The sequence below is a fragment of the Muscardinus avellanarius genome, assembly GCF_963383645.1.
Source record: "Muscardinus avellanarius genome assembly, chromosome: 4".
NCBI lineage: Eukaryota > Metazoa > Chordata > Mammalia > Rodentia > Gliridae > Muscardinus > Muscardinus avellanarius.
The window spans coordinates 93,189,158-93,216,599 of NC_137789.1; the positions used below are offsets into that span (position 1 = coordinate 93,189,158).

Here is a 27,442-nt window from a genome sequence, read left to right on the forward strand (position 1 = left end):
CTAATTCTACAAAATGTGAACACAGAGTAACCACAGTCCGACAAGTCACTGCAGGACAATCCCTACAAGGTGGAAGCACGACTACATTGGCTCTGCAGGGATTGGACAGAAGTGGAAGCTCATTTTGCCTACATTGGTAATTGGAGTACTTAGTGGACATATGTCTTTGTGATGATCTCATTGCTTAGCTCTGGTTTGATTTGCACTACCAGCTAGGGTTAATGAAATAGATACCGTGGGGCTTTGGGGGATACTTTGGTTAGGTGTCCAAGGTTTATATTTTTATGAAAATAACAATCACGGTCACATCCATGCTTCTCCAGAGACTCTGATGATCATATGTCAAAGGCTGACAATTTAATGTTAAAAGACTTGTTAAGTCATTGAAAACAGTTGTTGGGACAACTGCACATTGAGCGTGTATGTGACAACAGAGCTCTGAGACATCATAATTGCATCTGATGGATAGAAAAATCTTTTGATCGCACTTTGAAATGGCTGATATGATTTTTCTCATTGCTGGTAATTTTCAAAGGCCTTTTTCTAACAGTCTATATTAAGTGCATTGGATGCTTTCCTTTATTATTAATATTGTTGTTATTGTTTTAAATTTTTTTAGCAAATTTGCATGTTTTATCCCAGCAACTAAATTTTAAAAAGTCAGCAAATTAAATTCTGGGCAAAAGTCACCTCCATAATTATGAGGGTTTTTTTTCTGGTTTTTAAATACAAACTCAGTGAGAAGAATGGGTGCATTTCAGATCCTATTGTTGAGTGTAACTATTCATTGGTATTTACAAACTTTCAGGCTAAAAGCTCTGAGACTTGGGGTGGGGGGAGGATGCTCATCAGATTCTCCCGAAGTTGAAATTGCTTTCTTTCATGGTTTGGAAATATGAAATGAGAAGTATAACAGTATGTGGGAGTCCCCACTGAGAATAACAAACAGAGCCATGTTGTGAGTATATCTGGTCCTCGACTTCCACATGACAGGTTTGCCCACAACTCTCCTGGTACCGTTAATTGGCTGAGTAAACCCAACCGGGCAATCGAGAAACGCTGCAAGGTCTTCCCTTTAAATATATGAACAGAAGGGTGAGAAATACAGAATAGAAACTTAAAACTACAAAAATTTGACTTTCAACTGTGAAAATAAATGTTTCTATTTATTAAGAGCTGGTGTCAATGCAGATCAAAATATACACCCACCCAGGAAAGAAGCAGGTATTCACCTGTCCTCTTTTGTCTTTTTTTTTAATTTACTAAAATACATGTATACATTGTTGACCATTTTAAATTTTTTTAAATAATCTGTTTTCCTTCATTGTAATTAATTGTGGTGGTAACCATCATTCTCCTCAAAGAAAAAGAGAGAAAGAAGAGAAATATGCATTAAGGAGTCTGGTCACTTATGCATTTTGATTTTGCATTGTTTAGACAGAGGGAAGATATTTGACAATGGAAAAAAAGAAAAAATATATTTTCTTTCTAATAAATAAAAATAATTTAAAATGCTAGAGGCTATACATGACTATTTTAGTATGTTCATTTATAAATGAGATCGTTTTCTTTTCCAAAATACATGGAAGCAATATTCAAGGCAGACAAAGAGAAAGATCTGTCTACTTTATTTTCTTGCAATCCTTGCTTTTCCTAATGTCTCCACCAGTGATTCAGCATGTAAGAGGAAGAAAAGTCACATCACCATTTATGAAGTTTGTCAGGCTTTAAAAAAATAGTTCTGGTCTCCTGGGAGTCAACATTCATCTTCAACTTCTCTGATTGGAGGAATCAAGCTGCTTGTGGATTTATATTGGTTGATCTGGTTAGCCATGTGGGTACTCATGGGCTTGATTTGAATGTTTCTGGGATAGGCATTATCCGGTTCATCTGTAAACCATTTCTTTTCTGCTAAAGGGCAAAATGGATAGAGAACAAGAAGGAGAAATGAGAAGCTTAATTAGTCCTAGGGTAAAGCCATTGGAAAGTTCATTGAAAAATGCAAAAAGTAATCAATAGAAGCTGACAGTGAGTAATTGCTAAGAGACAGTGCAGTGTAGGGAGGAGTCCAAACCTGAAACATACCTCTGCTGCCTGTAGCAAGTGATGAACAAATGTGCCATTGGGACCTAGAAGCAACGTGAGTGGACCTCAGAGAATAAGGAGGGGTATATGAACTCTGGCAATGTTCTCTGAAGTAAGCTTTAGAGGCTGTAAAGGGAAAGGGTGCTACATGTATCAGATACTGGGTACAGACATTGTGCCTGAGGAAAGATTTGGGCATCCATTGGCTGGACTGGAGGGATATCATCACCACTGCAGTGCAAGTGGTCTAGACTCTTCTGGAAGACTCTTCTTTCCAAGTTTTATTCCACATTGCTAATCATAAGCTCATTTAAAGACATGTCAACTACACCATTTTTGGCTGGTTTTTTTTTTTTTTCAGCCATCTTTAGGGAATACTTAAAGGAAACCTATAGCATTTACTGGACAACCCAAGTGAAAATCAGAATAGGAACCAGTGTTTTAAAGAAGAGTTTGAGATGCCTTAATATTTTTTTTCATGAATAAGAACTCTGCAGGTATAAAGTTAGGAAGAGAGTTCCAAGTGGTGCTATCTAAACTGACTATAATAGCCCCAGCTGTCAAAAAGGGAGCTTGATGAAGTCTTGGCATTTCATTTCCACCCTAAATACAGAAATGACTAAGGGAGATTGCTGAGTCAGGGCATTTGGGGGCCAGGGTGAGAGTGAGAATAGCCTAGCAACCTCTTAGCAGTGCACTGCTATTTTTTCTAAAGATTCAGTCCTCATCGCCACCTCTTTCTAGGATTGAAATTTTCTGGGAAATTGTCCATGTGTATAGATAGTAAGGGAGGAACCCGGAGGGGGCATCTTATCGTGTGAGAATCATATGTTTTATTTTAGTGGCTTAGGGAAAGAAAAGAAAACCAGAAAAAGCTTTAAGCACACTCACTACTAGAAAGATAACAGCCTCTCCTGGTTCCTTTTCTTCCTATTGGAACAATTCATAACCACCTTGTCAGTGGTCCTGTCCTGACATGGTAATAAAAATTGTTTACCTGGATTGGTGTGTGTGCATATGTGCAGGCATGTGTGCGTGTCTGATGGTTTATAAATTCAGCAGCTCTGATCAGCTCATGATTACTCTGTTTGTCTCTCCTTGGGCCATGCGATTGCCATTTCTGGTGCTGCCACTGGGGCTGGATACGAGGTCTGGGCAAAAGGCTCACTTGCCTTTGTTCAGCATCTCAGTTTACCCCTCAGGACACTTGCTACCTCTTTTCTCATTCTCCCTGCACCCCCTCCTGCTCTGGATCTCTCACCTATTATAATTAAGTTCACTTTGATTTGAACAGATTGGACGATAAGAATTCATAATGCTACATCCTCACAGTGAAGCTAACTGATTAAGTGCTTTAAATTATTCCCCCTGACAGAATGATAAAGTTACAATCTGTTCTGAGATGATCTACAGCTTGCCAGACTCCTACAGCTTCTTTCTACATTCATTTATCTTTTTGTCAAGCAGAGGTTTTTTTTCCTCCTAAGCTTCAATTCCATAGATCTTTTAAAGTCATCAGCACATCTGAATTATTAATGAGGCTTTAGAGGCAAGACTCCTGATGGGCTGGTTAAAAAAGGTTGTATAGAAATCCGGGACTGTGTACACATCAAAATAATTTCAGCTCCATTTAAAAAACCATTTAGTTCAAGTGTGACATAGATGAACCATTATGCATTTGTGGAAACCAATTTTTTGTGATCTACGATTAAACTAACCTTTCAGAGAAGAGTAAAGTGTGATGGTTATCATGTTTTAAAAGCATTGCCAGGCCTTCGAAACAATTTCAAACTACGACTTTTTCCAATGGCTTGTGTGCAAAGATGATGTTTGGAGCCTGGTATTTGTGCTCTGCTTGCCTGAGCTGTCCTTGGATTCAGCCACACTGTTTTGCAGAATGATTTTGCAAAAGGATTTAGTGCTAGGTTGGGCATTCCAGGCTGGAAGAGTAAGCTCAGCTGATGGAAACGAGGAGATCTTTTGGGTAAAAGACCTAAGACAGCTGCAATTTGCTGAAATTTTTACAACTTCTGTGGAGAATAATTGTTCAAGATTTAGTCTTTACAGTTCAATTCAAAGATGGCATTTTGACCCTTCACCACAGAGAGAATATCAATTTCCTTCTGCTGTCTGTAAGAAAGGGAGCATTATTTTTCCATTTAAGATTCTCTCTTCCCTTTAAATTTCTTGCCTAAAGAAAATAAAACATAAGCAGAGTAGCCCCTATATTTTGGTCATGCAACTTCAGCCAAGAAAGGGAGAGTGCCTCCCAGGCGGGAAGTGAAGTTTTCATCATGGCTGAGCAACAGCTGTTTAATTCAGGTGTCTCCTAAGACATAAATGTGCTTGTCATTTGAGATGTAGAGAGGAATTGAAGAATAGGAATGCTTCGAACATCTTTCTAAAATGTCTGGTGGCAAAAGCCCTTTGTGAAGGGATACCTCCAGGGAGCTTCAGAGGCACACCCTTGGAAATGGCCACCAGCATTCGGCTTCAGTGGAGAGTGACTTGGCATATTGAATCTTGCCTTTCAAGGAAGAAACTGTCAATGGCTGGCAACAAAATTCTGCACAAGGAGGGGGACTCAGAGAAGGGATTCAAGTAAGTGCTGACGTGATCAAGGATAAATCCAAATCCCTGAGCTCATCTCCACTCTCTTCTTTGTTCCACATACCAGAAAGAGGTCAGAATGCTTTCTTTTCATCCCTGTGATGAGAAGGGCAATAGATCTGGCCATGGGGGCCAGAGGAAAATATCCTTCTGAGGGTGAGATGTGTGATGTCATCACTCTGAGCGCAATGTGTGAGCTGCTGGGAGTTCTGTCATAGGGGAGTTGAAAAGAAAGTGGCATTTCCCAGCTGTGATAAGTAGGCTAGTATGACAAAATAGAATAGCTATTTGAGGCAAATAACTGTTGGTCAAACATGGGACACCATCACTGGGACATGTCACCACTACAGGTCATCCATGTCACAAACTGAACACCATGGTCATGATGTTAGGTAGTCGATGAAAGTGGAGTGAGTTTGGCTCTCTCACAAGCTAGCTGCACAGCTTTGACCAATTTATTGTATAGTTTATCTCGGTGTTATTTTCTATAGAACGGGGCTGATGCTGTGATTCCTAATATTGTGATTTAGATCAAAGGATCTACATTAGGTCGAGCCACATAGTTAGCAAATGTGAGTTGTTAAGAACGTTAACATCACTGATAATGTTAGTGGCATTGTATTACAATAGCATATTGTTGTATCATAGACTTTAGCACCCCTCAGATCCTGCACCTGCCAAGTGGAGATGCTAACAGCATTCACGTGGGGGAGGATCCAGAGGATGGAAAGTGTTAATACATGTGAAGTGCTGAGAAGAGTCTCTCACCAGGGCGATTGGAATAAGGTTGGCATTGATATGAGTACTACTGGTACTCAAAGGTGGTTTCAGGACGGGTAGTATCTCCTGGATGTATTACAAGGACAGTCATTCAGCAGAGGAGGTACAGTAGAAAAATAGGGTTTACAAATTGAAGTGCTGGCCTGCATAATGTGGACTGCAGCCACAAAGATGACATAGGAGTATGCGATGGGTAGTTTCCACTTGGAAGGTAATGAAGAAGAAGGCGTAACCTGGCCTCAGGTTGGAGAATTCAGGGCTGTGACCCTCCAGGGATGCCTTGGCACCTTATCCCACATGAGAGAGAGAGCCATCTCAGTGCTAGTATCATCACTGAGATCATAGGGTTCAAAGGCCAGGACCTCCTACAGCCACATGGTCACAGGTACACCAGGATCCCAGGGCAGAGGGCAGTGGCAAGGAACAGCTGAGCTACTTGGATCACAAGGAGTAGAAAAAGAAACAGGTTGCTCAGGGAGCAATGAGCATCTCTGTTGGCCCTGTGTGTTGTCAGTGCTATGGGGTTTAGCCTTTTCACATAACTATTCTCCACTGAAGACTGCAGAAAGGGGAAAGGATGACAGAGCAGGAGCATTGGGAATAACTGTCCCTGTTCCTGCTGCACTCCAAGCTGAACTTTAGAGAGCGAAGGCAAAACAGGAAAAGATGCCATCTAGATAGAGATCACAGTTGAGAATAATAAAGGCTAGCGAGGAGAACCAACCTTCAAGGGCAGTGCCATGTGGTTTCATAGCCCCATTTTAAGTGAACAAATGGCACCCTTCCTCTGCCTACGAGCCCTATTGTCCCTCAGTCACACCCAAGCATCCTATGTCCTTTGCCTTTCCCTGTGCAGAATATGTTTATTTCATAGAGATGAAAATCATTTACACTAGAACCAGAACAATTTCTGTTGACCTCAATTCTCTGTAATTGTCCGCCATGACTCTCTCTCTTTCAACTGAAAATCTAATTTGGCCAGTCACTGAGCAGACTGCTCCCCCACAACTCTCCTCTACTGCCCGGGGTCCAGCTGAAACACTGAGGGCAGACCCTTCTCGCTTCCCTCTCTGCTGACAGGGGACAATCCCTCTCACATCCAGCAGTTGTAATGAATGTGCAATCTTCACGTGGGAGACAGTCAACCAGTTTAGTGACAGGTGCCCACAGCTACTTCTTCATCATATTATGACAAAGGGCTGAAAGAAGCTGATGGAGAATTGATTTTTACCCTGTCTTGACTTCCATAGTCCCTGAAGTTTCTGCACTCTCCTGCTTCTCCTTCAAGGAGCCTGTTGCTATAGGAACCTGGCAGGTTGATTTAATTGTCTCTATTGGGATGCAGACTCCTCCAGGCTATTCCCCTGCTGAAGAAGAGCCAGTCAAAAAGCTTTTCTGGTCATCTGGGATCTTGACAGTGCTGCCAACAGGCATAGTCAATCTTTCTACTCACTGAACTCACAGGGCTGTTTTCCTCTCTGGGAAGCCATACCTAGACAAGAAACCAAAGCAGGCAGAACAGCATTTTGAAGCACCTCCAGTCGTTCATTGAAATTTTTTTTCAAGATAAACCAAGGGGACCGGATAAATCATACAATAGTTAAAGGTATAAAAATGTTTAAGGTCAAATTATTTTCAAATACTTATTGAGCACCCATTAGAAGGTTCAGTTCAGGGTCATAACATTTAACATTCAGAATAGATTTTCTTTTGCAGCACTCAGGGTTGAACTGAGGGGAATTCTACCTCTGAGCAGACTGCCCCAGCCTATTTTTTTTTATTTTTTATTTTGAAACAGGTTCTTACCAAGTTGTGGAGGACCTCAGTAAGTAGTTGAGGCTGGCTATGAACCTACACTCCTCCTGTCTCAGCCTCTCAAGTACTGGGATTACAAACATGTGCCACCATGCCCAGCCAGAATGGGTTTTTAAACCTCTCCCTATTGTGACAAGAAATGATAAAATGTATGTAAAAGGATTTGTTTGAACTGTTTTTGGAAAGGACCCAGTGGTAAGGAATGTTCATGGTCCCATGATTATCAGAATGTTTAGGCTGAAAAGACTTCCCTGTGCCTCCTGGTCTACTAGCTAACCTAACATCTACTCCTTCCAAAGTTTAAGCAAATTAGATCAAGTGGCCCACACCACTTCTCTTCTAGAATTGGCCAGATCACTGAGTTTCTAGCTATGGTTATTGTTTTATATGCATATGGTTTCTCTGTGAATAATTTACTTTCTTCTGTTATCTTTTTTCTTTCTTTCTTTTTTGTGAGGTGGGAGTAGGGAAGAGATGAGAAACCTGTATGCCTCCTTCCTACATGAGTGGATGTTCTCCTGAAAGAGGAAGGGGAAGTATGGGGTCAAGTGGGAAAACTATAGAGAAATCTTAACTCTATCAAAAAAGTATAAAAATTTCAGCTAAAAATAAAAGTAATCATGATACCTTTTTCATAATCAAATATGCCATTACCCATCTTTGGTCAATTCTCAATTATTTACCAATGGGAATTGTGTTCCCGGAATCCAGGGAACACCCCCCCAATTTCATATCATGTCATAGTCTGTTCCCATTCCAGTCCCACCACAATTTCATCTCATCAGAGCCACTAACAGATTGCATATAAAACACATTTTGGGTTTACTTCTTTCTGCCCAATCTCTGGTTGGGATTTGACAAACATCTGAAAGGCTAGTGGCAGGAGATATTTGGGTAATAGTGAGACTGAGTTATCAGCCCCCAGATAACTGGGTGTGGGCTCTCAAGTTGATCCATGCAGCTGAACAGTTTTAACTGTCAACATACTGATCAAATGTAAGGAGAACAATGCCTTTTCCATTAATAACCCTCCTGGTTTAAATAAAAGGAGGACAAAATAGTCACAGAGAAGCAGGTTTGCCAAATGGAATAGCTGTGGATATTTTCCAGAAAAGTTTATCAACTGGAATCATCATTTGGTTTGGTGGATCTTGCCAAGATAAACACAGAGATGTGAACAGACTGCTGTGGGCTGGGTCGGGGTGGTGGTAATGAGGGGAGTGAAGGAAGCTGGGCTTCTCAATGGGAAAATGCTTTTGGACTTGGAGCAAGGTACCGAGGTGGGCAGGGAGGCCACGTGCAGATTTGAAGGCAAGCCAGATGGAGAGAAGTTCCCCACAGATTACCCAGCCCCAAACCCAGGAACACCAAAACAAACTCTAAGGAATCTAGCCATAGCAGCAGCATAGCCTCATTGCACTGAGCAATTAAGAAGGTAGAGGAAGAAAGAAGAAGGAAGGGAAGAAGAGGAAAGGGAAAAGGGGAGGAGGGGAAAAGCAAAACAAAAGAAATAAAACCACAAACAGAATGATATAAATAAAAATAAACAAACCAATAACAGAATAAAATTTGTAACTCCTTTTTTTTAATTTCACAAAATTTTTCACAAGGACAACGTTATAGAAGAAAACCCCCAGCAGTGGCTAGGTCATGCAGAACCATTAATTGTCATACCTTGGCCCATTCTATTCATCCTTGTTGCACTTTAGAGAGAGAAGTAAGCTATGTGAGTTTTACAATGCTTTTAAACTGTCATATTTCCTGTTGAGCACTTTAACTGGCACATTCTTATAGTTATAAATGTTCTGAGGGTGTAACTTTATACCTCTTTTGCAAAGAATGCATGAAGAGCTCTTCATAATCTCAAACAAGGGGATATGTATATATAATTATACATATATATAGATTTACATATATATATATATAGTTATATATAAAGAGATACGTATACGTAATGTACAAATCAAAATATATAGGGACAAAATAATTTGAAAAAGTTCTACTTATGAGGCATTTGAATATATATGTATACAATCATTCCCCACCCCATTACTGGTTTAAATGCTACACTGCCCCTGTCTTTGGTGCGGGGGAGGTGGAGATTCTGATTGAGCCTCACCATTTTGTCAGTAAAAGTGCTTGCCAATTCACACATCAAGCAAATCTCCAAAACTACCATGCTGGAGGGGGCAGGGGATCCAAGATCTAAACCCAAAACATTCACCATAAAAACACCTTTTCTGAGATGATACCACTGTGACGACCTTTCCCTACTCCTCTTCACCCCTATTCTACTCAACAAAAAAAAAATTTAAGTAAACATCTCAAATAGGTTTCTACCAGCCCAGGGCTAGTATAACCGTACAAGAATTTGGTTATGGTAGAATTGGCCAATTTTTAAGAACTCTGCATTGCCTAGAGTGTGATGTGCAAGTATAAAACATCTGACAGCTGTGTACTGGAAAAAGGGGATTTCTCTCCCTATCTTCCCATGCTTACTGTCAAGAAAGAAAGAAAGAAAGAAAGAAAGAAAGAAAGAAAGAAAGAAAGAAAGAAAGAAAGAAAGAGAAATGAAGAAAGAAGAAAGAAAAGAAAAGAAAAGAAAAAGAAAAGAAGAGGAAAGAAAGAAAGGAAGAAAGGAAGAAAGAAAGAAAGAGAGAAAGGAAACTATATCGAAATGTGTTTGGCTCACTGTTACTCTTCTTATCCCCCATCCTGGTATGGTCACTCATCTTCCTGAGTGAATTGGCTATATTAAAGAAGTGGGGAGATAAGTTTTTCCCACCAGCTTTCTGCTTTGGGACAGCCAGCATCATGCAGCTGTGCCACCAAGTTAAAGTGGCCTCTGGCTTTCTTTTTCTTTGTTGCACCAACTGTGGCTCAATCCTCCTACTTCCTGATTTATTTAGCATGTAAGTTCCTACCAAAACATATCAGCTGCTGGGCTTGTCTTCCTCTCCCTCCACCATCACTCCAGCCCTTGCTCCTACTTGGCATTGAGGTCCTCGCTAGTCAAACACAGGGGAGCAAAAGGTCCCCTGAGAAGGCATGGAAAAATACTTGCTCTTTCCTGAGCATTATTTATTCTGTACATAAGGTAAGTATTTCACCTTTTAAAAGATGTAAAAGTCCCAGGAAGGCAGTTTTTAATGACTTACATCTGATATTTATGATACATATGGCTTTTCATCCCAAATGTCAAAAGTGAAAGAAAAAATAGCTATTCATATGGCAGCATAAGGAGACAGAATAACAATTTAATATGCAATCAAACCTCTTTTCACTTAAAGGACTAGGATTTGATATATCCACACGTGGAATACTATTCTTTCCTTTGTATTAAGGTTAAAAATGTTCATATAAACTCCCAAAGGAAGCAAGCTCTGGGACGAAAGGCCTTGGTGAGTAACTAAAAAAATCTCTGAAGCTTTCTTGCAACAAGCAGGTGCTTAATAATCATCTACACAAACCATGAAAGCTTTTCAAATGCTTTGCAATACTTCAGCCCAGAGAGTGGAAACAATCAATACATTTCATTGCTTTTGGTTGCTCGTTTCAGATAAACATGTGCTAACTGATTGTGTGTGTGTGTGTATAAAAAAAGAGAGTACGCGCGTGAGAAAGAAAAACAAACAAAAAAATCAAAACCCAAGCACCCTGATAATCTTGATATATCAGAATAAACTTTTCTTGTACATGAAATAAACTCGCTTTGCCTAACTGACTTTGATCACCAGTGCTCCTTCCTAATCTGTGAACTCATTCCCTGCAGTGAGCTATTTATGTCTGGAGCATGCCTTTGGGTTCTTTTTCCCTTAGAATCATAAATAACTTTTGGTCCGTCTGCTTATTTGCTGTTGTGCTCAAGGGTTTTATGGTGGTGAAATAAAAATGACAACCACATGCACACTATCATACATATGCAAATATGTGTAAAAAAAGGGAGGGGAGGGCTACAGGGGGGAACAGGGGAAGTTTCTCTGTTGGAAACACCAGCTGGGGAAATGAGTGGCGGGTACAGTTTCACACATGGTGGCGGTGGGTACACACATCAAAGCCGCTCTTCCTGAACGTACTTCTGTTTGTCCCGGGACTCCCTGGACTTGGGCCGGTTCTGCCGGTTCGCTGTGGACGGGATGGAGTGGACTGAGGAGCTCTTCTTGCTGGAGGACTGTGATGAGTGGGAGGAATGGGACAGGCTGGCCCGGGACTGGCCGGCGTTGTGGTCAAACTGCATCAAGCAGAAGATCAGGTCCGTCGGCACAAGTTCAAACTCGTAGGGTGGGTTGGTGATGACGTACCTAGGCAGAGACAGCAAAAATGTCACAGCAGGACGATGACTGGGTGGAGAATTTCACCTCCCTGAGACAAAAGGCACTGCCCTATTGCTCAAGTTGGTAGAGAATCAATAAGCTGTTCATCTACCTTGGACTAATGCTTTGAAATCCTCTCCCAAGTTCAAATAAATCCTCTTCTGTTTAATTTGACAGAGGCAGCCATCCAGGAGCCCCAGCAGAAATAGTGAATCAGAGAAAATAATAAAACAACCTAACTGCTCCTCCTGGGGTCCACATGTCCCTTTCCATCTGAGACTAAGTTCCCTAGAAATCCTGAATAACTCAACTGCTAGAGATGACAAAATGACAAATCATAAGACATCATAAGATCTTCGTCTCCCATTGCTCAGTATTTCTTTAGATAGTTCTCATTTCTTTCCTTTTTTTTTTTTTTTTTTTTTTCCGGTACTGGGGATGGAACCCAGGAGAATTCTACCTCCTAGTTACACCCCCAGCCCTATTTTTAATACTTTATTTTAAACAGGGTCTCACTGGGTTTTGGAGGGCCCCACTAAATAGCTGAGGCTGGCTGTAAACCTGTGATCCTCTTGTCTCAGCCTCTCAAGTACTGGGCTTATAAGCATGTGCCAGCCGGGCATGGTGGCGCACGATTGTAATCCCAGCATTGAGGAAAGCTGAGACTGGAGGATCGCGGTTCACAGACAGCCTCAGCTACTTACAGTGAGGCCCTCTGCAACTTAGTGAGACCCTGTTTCAAAATAAAGAATAAAAAACAGGGCAGGGGGTGTAGCTCGGAAAAAAAAAAAAAGTGTGTGTGTGTGCCACCACACCCAGCTCCTTGCCTTTTAAAGATCAAGATGGTGGGAGATTTACTATAGGGAAGAATACAAATCTCCTCTCTGCCTATTTCTTGGTCCTGCATCATTGTTCTCCTCAACTGGATCAGATTTTCTATACTTAACACCAGACATGACTACAGTAATCACTGGGCTTCTTGTACAGTGATGGGTCTCAAAGTGTGGTCCCCAGGCCAGGCTGATCGTCACCACCTAAGAACCTCTTAAAATGCAAGTTATTAAGCAACCCCACATGATCTATGGAATGGAAGCTGTGAGTCTGAGGTCTAGCAATTTGTTTCTAATAAGCTCTGCAGGTAATTCTCAGGCTCTAGCTACATTTTGGGAATCCACTGGTCTGCAGCAATTGTTTGCTTTGGCTGTATGCCATAATTCCTTGGCATTAAATATATAACAATTTATGTTTTTAAATTCATATATGTAGAGTTTCTTCATACTCCAGTTAAATCAGAGTAATTCGCTGCTATTTTAAAAGCCCCTCAGGTGATTATAATATGCAGGGCTGAGAAACACATCTATAGCATTCTTTCCTAGAGTATAGTATACAGACACATTGATTTGGGTGATTCTTTCTAAGATATACTCTTTTTTTTCAGTACTGGAGATTGAACCCAGGAACATACTACCTTCAAACTATATCCTCAACCCTTTTTTGTTTTTTTTTGTGTGTGTGTGAAATGGGATCTCACTAGGTAGCTGAGAGTCTCAATAAGTTGCTGAGTCTATCCTTAAACCACAATCTTCCTATCTTAGCCTCCCAAGTACTGGGATTACAGGCATCCGCCATGATGCCTGGCTATACTTTTAATTTTTGCCTGCCATGTATTTACTTTAATGCATCTTAGAAAAAATACAACCAGCAACAGCAACACCCAAACTGTTATTTTTCTGCTTAAGGTGAGAATATACAATTTTATTAAAAATAAAAATATAAAAGTAAAAGAGCAAGTCAAGTAAATATATGTATGAAGTAAAAATATAGAATCCCAAGATACATCAAAGGAGCCATTTGCCTTTTTTTCAGGGTCTTTTTTTTTTTTTTTTGTCTTTTTGGAACTGGGGATCAAACTCAGAGTGCCACAGCTGCAAGGCAGGTGCTTTTGCCACTGAGCTGCATCCCAGCCCAGGAACCATTTATCTTAAACACTAGCAATGTGAAATAATTTTATTCTAGCTACCAATGGAGGTGATTCCAGTAGTAGAGCTTGGAAGAGAAACTTCTATTCCAATTTTTATAATTGGGTGACAAAAATATTTTAGGAAACTTGAATTCTTCCCACAATGTCTTCACATCCACTGTCAATTAATTAAAGATAAATGTCTCCTGTAAGTTCCAGTAGTGTCAGACTGAATGTGGACAGAGTACATCGAGAGTGTGTACATGATGCCTTTAAGTAGGAGACAGGAGGGGGCATCCATACCTCTGTATTTGGGAGGAGTGGTGGAAGAGGAACACTCACCTCTTTGTGCACTGGCTGGGGGTGCTGAGGTGGGCATCTCTCAGCCGGTAAATTCCAAAACAAAGCATATTATATGTTTTCAGAGCTTTGCAGAACAGATCACCATAACAACCACCATCCTGGGAGTCAAAACAGAACAGAGAAATATCACTTTCATTTGCCTTGGAAGTTGAGGTCCAAGGGGAAAAGAACATTTTTTTTATATATAAAAGCTTATTTTGTAGTCTCCTGAGGTGGAGGGTCTGTGCCAGGTGACTATGGCTGAAGAAGTCAACATGGTTAGCTGTCTGTACTGATTGAGATGATTTTAAGGATCAGACAGCAATGGGTATTTTTTCTGGTGTCCCTCCAATCTTCCACCCACAGTAATGAGAGCTCTGTGGAGACTGGCTTTCCCACACTTGAAGTGAGGGTGTAAAGCTCGAGGGTCTCAGATGTATGTTCAGTTGAGGAGAAGAAACCAGTTCTGCCAAACAGTGATTATGTTTCACCCCAGCTCAGCTGTGGCCACTGTGATCTGACCGTGTTGTCAAAACTGCCCCAGTGATAATGAAAAGCATGGCAAGGAGAACAGACCCCACCAGGCCCTATGTGACAGACTCTTTCAGGAAGGACTGTGTGAAAAGCACAATTTGCGGAACTCAGAGCCGAAAAGTTGAAGAGAATGTATTTCCCCAGGAGCAGGCAGAATAACTGGGATTCACAGTCCTAATCAATTCACAGCCTCCTTCCTAGGGCCGGCCTAGGGAAGTGAAAGCCAAGGCCTTCTTGTGGCTTCAGTCACACTGGCTTCGGCAGGCAGGTGGCTTCAGGTAGACATTACAGGAGGGACACCATGAAATGATTCTACTGCAAATAAAGAGACTCTATTTGTATTCCTTGTCTCTGAAATTTTCACATGGGCATTATATTAGCACAAATGGGACTAAATCGTAGCCATTATTTAAAGTCTTTATTCTATTTAAGTAAGTAAATGATAGGTAAAACGCTACTAGTTATAGTAGTTTTCTTTAAAAACAGATAAAAACCCTCAGTCTCACTTAAGTCCCAGCCCACAACCAAGCTAAAATGGGTTACAAGTAGACATGAGTGTTTCAGAGGAAAAAAAAAAAGAGCCTTTTCTTGACTCTTTTTCCACTCTTGGACTTTCTAGGCAATACTACTGTCTGTGTAACAGGTTTATAGGTTCTTAAGACTCATAGCTCAGTCCCTTAAACACATCTGCAGGGTGGGCTGGGAATAAGGGTTGGTCGAGGCTACATTCTTCTATCAAGTGCCTGACCCAGGCTGGTGCAAAGAACCCAAAGGGAAAAAGGTCACTCTGGTAAAAGGGAGGATGGGTAGGGTGATTGGGTCCCACCCAAGGAATTACAAGACCTAGGTTTTGAATTAGATGCACTAAGGGTCCTCTCTAGAGGTTGTTTGTGTGACCAGTGGTTCTGGATGCACACAACTCCCTTCATGCTTTGAAAATAACCAGTACCTGGGTTATCTTGGATATAGAATCTCAGATCTTGGGGGTGGCACGGGGCATGTCTATGTGCTATTAATGTAGAGTCAGGTGGAGTTGTCCTGAGCTATGCTTAAATCTGTGCAAATGTTTCCCAGCCCTGGCTGGAATTTGGTATCACCTGCTGCCTCTCATCCTGGAGAAGAGATCCCCAGGGAGAATACCAGGGAGTGAGACAGCCCACAGGCTCTGTGGCAAGCTGCCTTGGTGTGAATTCCTGAGAGGGCCAGCCCTCCAGCTCTCTGGGCCTCAGCTGCCTATGAGAGTGTGGTAATTGAGCCTTTCAAAAGGCTTCCATGAGAGGTAAAAGCAAAAGCATAGTGACTGACCTACAGTAACCCATACATATCGTCTATTTCTAGTAGGAGAGAGAAAGGCAGGTGACTGGTGGACAGCAAGTATTTCCAGACCAAGCTTTCCCCTCACTTTGGGCTCAGGTATCCTTTGGGCCTTCAGCTCACCCCTAAATCTGCAAAGGGCCCATCCAGCAGAGCCAACTGGGCCACGCGGCAGCGGTCCCTATTGGCCAGCGTCTGGGGGGTGCTGTAACCCCCTCGAAGTGCATTCTCCTCAGCAATCAGAGCCTCAAGCTCCGGCGTGGCCCCTCCTGTCACCAGGGTCCGTATTAGGGTGAGAATATTGTCATTGAAGTACGTCTGTGGAGAGAGGGGGAGAACATCCTTAAGCAAACACCCAAAAGTCACAGCAGCCGACATCCAAATTACAACTTTCCCCTCTATCTCCTGTTTAAAGTTCTGGCCTGTCTCTTCAGAAAATTTTATGTGGGAAGTGAAAAGACAGCAGCCTCCAATTATTCCATTCTTTTCTCCTGCTTGGCTCTTCCACGAGAGCCTGACTTTGAAGAAACCAATTCAGAGGACTTTTTTTTTTAAGGGCAAAAGCCTAGATAATTGGTGTTTACCATAATCGGTGTTGGTAGGGGTGCAAACACTGCCTTGCCTCCACATATCTATGTGTGAACTTGGGGACTTTGGACAGTATGTAATAAAACCCAGCCTGCCTTGGCTGCTACCCTAAGCAGGGCCGCCTCTGAAGGTCTGCCACCCATGCGCCAAAAGGCCACCTCCCCACAAAAGGCAAATTTTCTTTCTGTGTAGGAATGAGACACCCAGAGAATCACGAATGCTACACACCCAACAATTTATCTTATGCTTTGATAAAAGTCTAACCCAGAAGTCCCTATCAATAAATAAGCCAGATAAATATATAATGAGGTCAGTATCCTGGTGTGTATCCTTTGGTTTTTGTTTTTAAAAATAACCTCAGTAAGTCTCAGTCAAACATAGCTTATTAAAGAACTTTCCCTCTAAGTGTACATTTGTCTCAGATCTGAAGTGTAACAGGTCTGTTGGGAAGAAAACAAAGGGAGTTTTAAAAAATTTAATAAGATGACAAATAAAAGAGCTTAAGAAGACATTTGTCACCTAGCCTAATTTGAGAAAGTATCAGTTAAAGGTGTGCATTCCATTTTCCTGCGCAAGAAGAAATCAAACAGGCTAAATCAAATCAAATCAAGTCTTGCCTGTGGCTTTTGAAGATCTATGTGCCTTTGGGAGCAGGTTAGGAAAGACAGATGCAGTTTTACTTTAGCAGCTTTTTGGCAAGTTTACCTGGCAGGATAGTGGGGAATAAACCAATGGATGAGTCCTCATCCATTCTGTGCCACTGCTAATTCTGTGTCTTGGGGGAGGTTGTCTACTCATTCTGGGTTTCGATGTTCTCATCCGGAAAATAAGCTTGGCCATTAAGATCAAGTTTATATGCAAAGAACTCCATGGGGACTTCTGAGTTACAGTGATAGTTGCTAGTGGGGCTGGATTCATTTGGCTCATTGAAATATTCACAAAAAATGCCCAAAGTCATACCAAATTTCAACTGCAAAGGAAACTAGGAAAGTTATTTATAGACTGCCAGGCCCTAAGGAGAATTTATACTCAGAGTTGGTTCAGCCGTGCCCTGGGGCAGACAAGCAGAACAAGGATGCCTAAAGAGGAAAATGCAGTTAGAGTGGTTAAGGGATCGAAGTTGGGATGCAGGTTTAATGCTGACTTTACCTTTTGGAAGTTGGGTGGCCTTGGGCAATTATTTAATTTTTTTTGTTTGTTTCAGTGTCATGATCTGTAAAATGGAACAACAGAGTGGCTATGGGGATACTAAAACCAAATACACCTGAGGAACTGAGAACAGGACTTGTAGCACAGAAAGCTCTGATGAACACTTAGGGCCTGATATAGAGACACAGGGCCTTGGCTGATGAGAGGAACAGTCAGCCTCATTCCCAGTCTTCCATCAATTTTCAATTTTTTTCTGTTTGTGTTTTTGCTGCAGGGCTTGGAGGCCAAAACCCAAGACCATTTCCTTTCACTCTTGAACTTGTTAATTCTCATCTGCCTGCACTGTCAGGCTCCCTCTAGATTCAGACATAAGCAAGGTCCCCAGAGCCTGTGTCCTGGGATGGGATAGTAGCAGAAGGGGCCACCAACATGGTGCTCTAGTGAAGATTGGTTGAGGGCACATATGCAAACATTTCCTCAAGTTTCTTCAGGTAAATCCTTTTCTCTACAGACAAACAACCCATCATTAGTAGCAGGAAACCACCCCTCAGCCCTGCATGACACATTAAGTAGGTGAAAACTGGACATAGAACTTTGATAAGGAAGCTTTCTTTGCATTATAATGACCATTGTAGATCAAGACCAAGGGGAGAATTCTGACAGCATGTAAGGAAGGATGGAAGAATTCTCTGACCTATACTGAACAACTTCCTCCTCTTTCTCAAATATAAACAGTGGGGGAAAATGAGCATAAATAAATATTTTTCAAAATGGAATCATTTTCAAGATTTAAGGAAAAAAGGTCCGTTGACCACTTACATAGTTATTAGAAAAAAAACAAGAAAAACTTAGGAAGCATTTATTATGAGATCAAAATAACTTTAAAAAAATATGGAGTATATATTACAAGAAGCAAAATACAAAATAAAAAAATTGACTTCCTATCCAGTTATTTTTAATGCAAGATATTAAAATTAAATATATGTAACAGAGCCAGGTGTGGTGGAGCACACTTGTAATCCGAGCATTTGGGATGCTAAGACCTGAAGAAAGCAGTTCAGACAGCCTCAACTACTTAGTGAGGCCCTCTGCAACTTAGTGAGATCTTGTTTCAAAATAAAAGAATCAAAAGTAGAGCTAGGGGTATAGCTTGAAGGTGGAATGCCCCTGGATTTCATCTCCAGTACCACAAAAAAAATAAATAAATAAAATTAAATATATGTATATGTGTGTGTATATATATATAACACATAGTTAAAAGAATTCAATATCTGTTCATGACAAACACACTCAACAAAGTGTGAATAGAACAGCACTTCTTCAACCTCATAAAGGGCATATATAGCAAATCTGTGGGTTACATAAAGGTTAACGATAAAAGATATAATCCTTCTCCTTAAAATTAGGAACAAAACAAGGAATTTGCTCTCATACCTTCCATTCAACATTGTGCTTTTAAGGTCTAGTTAGAACCAGAAAGAAATAAAAGGCATTTATGTTGAAAAAAGTGAAACTATCTCCATTTACAGATGACACAATATTGTGTATAGAAAATACTAAGGAAGCCACTACAAATCATTATAACGATTCAGAAAACTTGCAAGATGAAGACCAATATGCAAAAATCAATTGTATTTTTATATATTTTCAATGAGCAATATAAAGATGAAATTAAAAAATATTTTTACATAAAACAGCATAAAAAGAATACAATATATATTCAGAGGGGCAAGATTAGTATACTGAAAGCAATGAAATATAACAAATAAATTAAATTTTAAAAGATCTAAAAAAATGGAAGGGCATCCTATGTTCATGGATTGGAAATCTTGATACTATCAAGTTGGTAATTATCCCCAATGTACAAAATCAATATAATACCTATCAAAACCCCAGATACAATTTCTTTTGCAGAGATAGAAAAGCTGATTTTACAATTCTATAGAATTTCAATGGGTACAAAATGGCCAAAGCAATCTTATAAAAAACTGAAACAACAACATAAAAGCAAAGTTGGAGACCTCACAATTTCTGATTTTAAAATATCTTATAAAACTACAGTAAACAAGATGGTATGATAATGGCATAAGGACATATATACAGAACAACAGAATAGAACTGAGAGTCTAGAAAAAATCCAAATAGCCAGATGAGTTGATTCTCAATGAGGATGCCAAGACCTTTCAATGAAGAATAGAATCTATTAAACAAATGACATTTTGCTGCAACTGAGTATCCACATACAAAAAATAAAGTTGGGCATATTATTTTCATCCATATGAAGAATAGTAACAAAATTTATCAAAGACCTAAATGAAGCATTTGGGAGGCTGAGACAGGAGGATTGTGGTTCTGGACAGCTACTGAGTGAGACCCTTTGCGACTCAGTGAGGCTTTGTTTCAAAATAAAAAATAAATAGGGCTGGGGGTGTTGCTCAGAGGTAGAATGCTCCTGGGTTCCATCCTTAGTACTGCAAAAATAAAATAAAATGAAATATAAAATATAAAATTTTTAGAAAAAATGCAGGGGTAAATACGTATGACGTGTGATATGAAACAGGTACTTAGATATGAACCAAAAGCATAAGCTACAAAAGAAAACTAAATTAGAATTCATAAATATTTTTAAATTTTATCTTTTGAAGGATACTATATACAAAGTGAAAAGAAAACTTGCAGAATAAGAGAAAATTTTTGTTAATCATATATTTGATAAAGGTCTAGAATCCAATTAAAAATTATCTTACTCCTACAACAAAAAGACAAGCCAACTGTCCAAAAAAATTACTGAGTATGAAAAACGGTTCAATATCACTAGTCAAAGGGAAATATAAATCAACCCAAATTGAGATATCATTTTACACTAGAGTGGCTATAATTAAGGCATAAAATAGCAAGAACTGGTAAGGATGTGGAGGAATTGGAACCTTTATATACTGTTGGTAGGAATGAAAAATGGAAAGACCACACTGGAGAACAGTCTGGCAGTTCTATACATGGTTAAACATTGAGTTACCATATGACCCAGTTATCCCATTCTTATGTATAAACCCAAGAGAAATGAAATCGTATATCCATAGGGAAACTTGTACAGGAATGCTTAGTTGTATATTCATGAGAGCCAACAGGTGGAAACAAATAAAATGCCCATCAGCTAATGAAGGCATAATATATAACCATACAACAAATATTCAGCCATATAAAGCAATGAAGTACTAATATATTTTAGAACATGACTCTTGAAAATATTATATTAAATGAGATTTAACTTATATGAAATGTCCTAAAAAGGCCAATCTATAGAGGTAGGTAGTTGATTAGTGGTTGTTTAGGGTTGAGTGGATGGAGTAGGGTGGCATGGGAGGGAAGGAACTTCCTTTCTTTCTTTGTCCTTTCTTTTTAATTTAATTTATTTTTATGATTCTGAGGATTAAACTCAAGGGCATTCTACCTCTGAGTTACATCTCCAGCCCTTTTTAATTTTTGTTTCAAAACAGGGTCTCTCTAGGTTGCTGAAAGTCTTGCGAAGTTGCTGAGGCTGGTCCCAAACCATCCGACTCAGCCTCCCAAGTACCAGAATTACAGGAGTGCACAACCACCCCTGGCTTAGGCTTCTCTTTAAAATGATGGAAATGTTCTAAAACTGACAATGGAAATGGTTGTACATATATGTGAATATGCTAAATTTTGGGTGAATTGCATGTCCATTAACATCTTAGTAAAAAAAATAAAAGAAAGAAATGGCTAAGAGGAAACTAAATTTGGAAAGCTAAACTTTTATCTATGAAATAGCAATAAGTAATAGAACTAAAAAGCTCACACACACACACACACTAACAATTAGCAGTGTGAAAGTAAAACTAAAAAGTCCTTAACTATGTATAAAAAAAGCACCCAGGGAATGCTGGGCGTGGTGGTGCACACGTGTAATCCCCCCGCTTGGGAGGCAGAGACAGGAGGATAGCACAGGTTCGAAGCCAGCCTCGCTGGCTTAAGAGACCCTGTTTCCAAGTAAAAATATAAAATAGGTCTGGGAGTGTAGCCCAGAGGTAGAAGGGCTTCCAGAAACCCCAGTACACACACACACACACACACACACACACACACACACACACACACACAAAAGCACCTGGAATTCTTCCTCTCCTTTTTAAAACAGATAAGAGAGAATCTTGTAGATGTTGGTTGAACAAAGATAACAGAAGTCAAACTGATAAATAGTAAGTATTCTCAATGTAAAGTTGTGAGCAAAACTTAAGAGGGCATAACACATAACACATAGACCAACACCTACACCTTGAAAATTTGAGTTTAAAATATTAAATGAAAAAAAATCACCCAAAATAATTCAGTAAAAAAAAAAAAAACAACTAACCTAAGGCTCCTATAGAAAACAAAAAAGAGATGTCAACTATGTTTGAAAGGACATCATTTTTTTCCCAAGAATTCTACATGCAGTTAAATTGCCAATGATTTTGCAAGGGCAATATAGATATTTTGTGAATTTTTGAGTGTTTATAAGCATTTGAGTCCTTATAAGCAACCTTTGATTCTATTCATATTTATTGTTTTATTTAAAAGAATAATCAGAAAGAAAACTTGGATTTCTTAAAAAAAATTTAAAACTTTTAATTAAACATGTGTTAATTTGATTTTAAAATACAGGTAAAATATATTAAACATAGACTCTTAAAAGACTTGTATACATTATTCAGAAGAGTGCAAATTTAGCCAGGCGTGGTAGTGCATGCTTGTAATCCCCACTTTTGGGAGGCGGAGACAGGAGGATAGCACAGGTTCGAAGCCAGCCTTGCTGGCTTAAGAGACCCTGTTTCCAAATAAAAATATAAAAATGGGTCTGGGAATGTAGCCCAGAGGTAGAAGGGTTTCCAGAAACCACAGTAATAATAATAATAAATAATAATAATAATAATAATAATAATAATAATAATAATGTGCAAATCTAAAATTAATTATTAAAAGAAAAATATAAAACAAAAAAATTATCTACTAGTATAGTATTATTAAAATTTATTTTATTTTATTTTTTGTAGTATTGGGATTGAACTTAGGGGCATTCTGCCCTGAGATATATCCCCCAGCTCTATTTTTTATTCTTTATTTGGAAATGGACTTGCTAAGTTGTGGAGGGCTTCACTAAGAAGCTGAAGCTGGTCGTGAATCTGCAGTCCTCCTGTCTCAGTCTCCCAAGTACTGGGATTACAAAATTGCGCCACCATGCTTGGTTTAGAATTATTTTATAAATCAGAAAGATTAGATAGGAAAACAATGGAAATAAAGGCATGAAAATTGCCTGATTTTGTACAAGGAAGACTCAAAAGTTACCAGATTTTTTAGATAATAATAGTTGGAAAACATAGATTTAACTATATTTATAGAAGGTAATAATTGACTATAGTTAAAAATAGACTAGAAGATATATACTTCACTAGATAAAATAAGCATATAAAATATAACCATATGGTAAAGTTGGATAATAAAAGAAAACAATTACTCTAAAAGCATTTATACTGGGCATGGTGATATATGCCTGTAATCACAGACAGGAGGGTTACAGATTTGTGGCCAAGCAACAACTTTATGTGGACCTTTGAAACTTAGTGTGACCCTATCTCAAAATAAAAAATAAAATAGGGCTGGGGGTATAGCTCAGAGGTTGATTGTCCCTGGGTTCTAGTCCCAGTACAAAAATAAATTTTAAAAATGTAACAATCATAATCATAATGCAATATTATAGATAGCATTATATATAATATAACTAAGCATAAAATAGCTAAATAATCCTATAAAGTGGCAAAGACTTTCAAAAATACTAAAAAATTAAAATTACATCCAGATAGCTTTACAAAAGATAAACAGAAAAAAAGCATAGGAAAACACATTTCAAAAAGAAATTTTAAAATATATTAAGTTAGCTAACTTTATATTGATAATAGCTAACTTTATAATAAAGCTATAATTTCTCTCTTTTTGGGGGTATATGGAATTGAATTTAGGAGCATTTTACCTTCTGACCTACACCCTCAGCCCTATTTTTATTTTTTCTTTTGAAACAGTGTCTCACTAAGTTGCTGAGGTTGGCTTCAAACCTGCAATTCTTCTGTCTCAGCCTCCCAAATACTGGGATTATAGCAAAGATAAGCCACCATGCCTGGCAAACTACAACTTTTTTACAGACAGTATCTAGTAGAAGCAAAAGAAAATATCTAGCACTTCAAAGTCTGTTTTAAATACTTAGCAGGTCAAGATGAGAATCAAGCTTAGACTGGAAAGTATTTAGAAATTAAATAGTATTTTAAAATGTCATCTAAAACTGTCATAGATTGAAGCAGAAACGATAGTCAGAGCCATAAATGCTATTAAATACAAAAGAATTATAATAAATAAAGCTAACCATTCTAATATCTTTTATTTTTTCCTAAGAAAAATAATGGTGAAATAGTAAAGAATCACTCCATAAAATAACAAAATGATATTTAGTGAGTTGATAAAGCCAGGAAATCTTGAAAATAAATTAAGCTAATTACAAATATAACTAAAAAAAATCCACAAAATTCAGAAGGAGAGTATAGTGCAAAGTTCTCTTTAATACCACAGTCATGGCATATGAACAAGAATAACTTTTATTTTAAATGATAAGCCAAAGAATACCCATCTATAAGGAGGTAGGAAAAAACATTTGAAAAAAGTAAGTCTGTGCTTTATAACATATAAAGTAGGCATTATTATAATGTGTTTTTTTTTTCTGATAAAACTTTAAGCTGAGCATGGTGGCTTATACCTATCTTATCAATACTTCGGAGGCTGAGATGAGAGGATTGTAGATTCACAGCCAGCCTCAACAACTTAGCAACTTAGCCCTTCCAGACTTAGTGAAACCCTGTTTCAAAATAAAGAATAAAAAAATAGGACTGAGGGTGTAGCTCAGAGGTAGAGAGAGTATCCATGGGTTCCATCCCAGTACCATACACACACACACACAAAAAAAAAATTTAAGTTTAATATATGTTTAATTTATATGCCTAATATAAATGGATTTTAAAAATCTAGATGCAAATCATATTAAGTTCCCTTTGTAAAGAGACTTAACAATATTTTCTCTTCAAGTTTATGGTAAATTTTGAAGATTTCCCAAAAGATAATGGTAAAAATCAGAAGCTCAACCAATCAGAATGAATTTACAAGAATAATTCTCTAGTTGCTACAAGATCTTAATGTAGGAATTGGCAAATCTAAGCTCTGAACCAAATCAGCCCCAGCCACCTGTATTTTTTTTAGATAAACTTTTAGTGGGACTCAGACATGTCATTTGTTAATATATTGTCTTTGGCTGCTTTGGTCCAACTATAACAGGGTTTAGTTGTGATTAAGACTCAAGAGCTTAAACTATTTACCATCTGGCCCTTTGTAGAAAGAGTGAGCCACTCTATTTCTTAATATGATAAGAAAAGTGTCAAACAACATGGAGAAAAAATTCATTCAATATAGGTTTTTGGGGAAACTGGCTATTTGAAAAAATTCTCAAGAACTTGGTAACAAGTAGAAAATTATACAACCACATGACTACCATATGTGCAAACGTTAAGAAAACACAGGATACTAAAAAAAATGACCACTCAAAATTGATGTTAAAATGCATACCTACACTGATATATTTGTTTGTGTAAAAATGACTGTAAGCAGTACTCAAAAATCTTCCAAATTCTTGGTGACAGTTTTGATGGATTTTTTTGTATAATTTAATTTATTTCATATAATTTCTACTATGGAAATATATTTAAATTTCTAAAACAACAAAAAGGAAGTATTATGTAAATATAGTTACAGGCAAAAAAAATGTGGTCACAAATAACCTCAAGAAAATACATCTAAAACTTTTAATCTCAAGACAGTTTTGATAGCTCTGTTCTGAAGCATGCACTCTTTAAGGACAAAAGTTAAAGAAGAACTCAAAAAATATATGTACATTTTCATGATCATATACAATATAAAAACATATTTTTAAAAAGTATCATACTCACAATTCCTAGGGAAAATGACAACCAGCCCACCCCCAGAGTACAAGAAATGGCATTTACACACTAGTGATGGGTGGGCGAGGTATGACTGCTTCTGAGAGGCATTAGGTAATATAAATCAGGAGCATCAAAAGTGTTTATATTTGTTAAAAACCTAGTAACTTGCCAGGCGTGGTGGCACATTATGTAATCCCAGCATTTGGGAAGCTGAGAAGGAGGATCATGGTTCACAGACAGCCTCGGCTACTTAGACCCTTTGCAACTCAGTGACACCCTGTTTCAAAATAAAGAATGAAAAATAGAGTTAAGGGTGTAACTGGGAAGTAGAATGCCCCTAGGTTCCATCTCTGGTACAACAAAAAAATAAAGAAAGAAAAAAAGAAAAAGAAAAAGAAATAAAAATAACCTAGTAACTTTAGCTCAAGGTAATTACTTGTTCAAAGATTTATTTACTAATTTGTAGTCTCACCAACAGCATAGAAGAATTTGTATTTCCCCACATCCTCAACTAGCATTTATTGTTGTCTGGCTTCTTGATGATTATCATTCTACTTGGGTTAGATGGTATCTCAGTGTAGTTTTGATTTGCATCTCCCTAATTACTAATGATGTTGAACATTTTTTGTACATTTACGGGCCATTTGTATTTTTGTGAAGTGACTATTTAGTTCAATTGTCCCATTTCTTAATTTTTTAGCGTTAAGCATTTGAAGTAATTTGTATATTCTAAATATTAGTTCTATATCAGAGGAATGGCAGGAAAAGATCTTCTCCCATTCTGTAGGCTCTCTCTTTAGACTCTTGATGATTTCCTTTGATGAACAGAAACTTTTTAGTTTGATGCCATTCCATATGCTAATTTTTGTTTTAATTTCCTGAGCTTTGCTGGTCTTACTGAGGAAGTTTTTTTTTTTTTTTTTACCTGTGCCTTCATGTTAGTGTTGGACTATGCCCTTGACTAATAATTTAAATTATTCTGGTCTGATTTCCAGGTCTTTGATCCAACGTGAGTTGACTCTCATGCAGGGTGAGAGGTAGGAATTTAATTCTACTTTTCTAGAAATGTATAACTAGTTTTCCTAGTATCATTTACTGAAAAGGTTGCCTATTTTCTTTTCTTTTCTTTTCTTTTCTTTTCTTTTTTTTTTTTTTTTTTTTTTTTTTTTTGGTGGCACTGGGGTTCCTGGAAACCTTTCTACTTCCTGGCTACACTCCCAGACCTATTTTTTTTTTTTTTTTGAAAAAGGGTCTCTTAGGCCGGGCGTGGTGGCGCACGCTTGTAATCCCCGCGCTTGGGAGGCAGAGACAGGAGGATCGCGCAGGTTCAAAGCCAGCCGCGCACGCTGGCTTAGGAGACCCTGTTTCCAAATATAAAATGTAAAAAGAGGTCTGGGAGTGTAGCCCGGAGGTAGAAGGGCTTCCAGGAACCCCAGTACCACCAAAAAATTAAAAAAAAAATGAAAAAGGGTCTCTTAATCCAGCACAGCTGGCTTCAAACCAGCGAGATCTTCCTGTCTCTGCCTCCCAAGCACGGGGATTACAAGTGTGCACCACCAGGCCCGGCACCTCGCCTATTTTCTAATGTATGTTTTTGGCACCAAAAAAAAAATTACGCACAATAATATTCATCATGGTGTGCTATACTTTGGATCTGGGATATTCTCCAAAGGCCCATGTTAAGGGCTTGGTCTCCACCTTGGGTGCTATTGGGGGGGTCGCTAGAATTTTTAAGAGGTGGGGCCTAATAGAAGGTTTTCAACTTATTGAGGTGTGCCCTTGAAGGGGATAAAGGGACCCTGGTCTCTTCCTCTCTGTTTCTGGCCATAAGGTTTAGCTTATGTGTAGTAGAGTTTAGCTCTACTACACACAGCCACCATGATGTGCTGTTTCGCCACAGGTCCAAAGCAAAGAGG

General features: G+C 38.7%; 1 protein-coding gene across 21 annotated transcripts in view; it reads right to left on the reverse strand.

Moving 5' to 3' along the window:
• Positions 1 to 1,756: 1,756 nt before the first annotated feature.
• The window catches only part of KCNMA1 (potassium calcium-activated channel subfamily M alpha 1), a gene marked incomplete at both ends in the record, with an annotated part of 759,101 nt that continues 733,415 nt past the window's right edge, over positions 1,757 to 27,442 (reverse strand). For 8 of the 21 annotated variants that reach the window (XM_080693567.1, XM_080693570.1, XM_080693566.1 and 5 more), the window contains 4 exons: positions 1,887 to 1,911; positions 11,367 to 11,591; positions 13,906 to 14,024; positions 15,877 to 16,071. In XM_080693567.1, coding sequence (XP_080549693.1) covers positions 1,887 to 1,911; positions 11,367 to 11,591; positions 13,906 to 14,024; positions 15,877 to 16,071 — 564 coding nt within the window. Of the gene's footprint in view, positions 1,912 to 8,964; positions 8,994 to 11,341; positions 11,592 to 13,905; positions 14,025 to 15,876; positions 16,072 to 27,442 lie in introns of those variants that run through there. The other 13 variants (XM_080693568.1, XM_080693572.1, XM_080693569.1 and 10 more) reach the window with 3 other exon arrangements.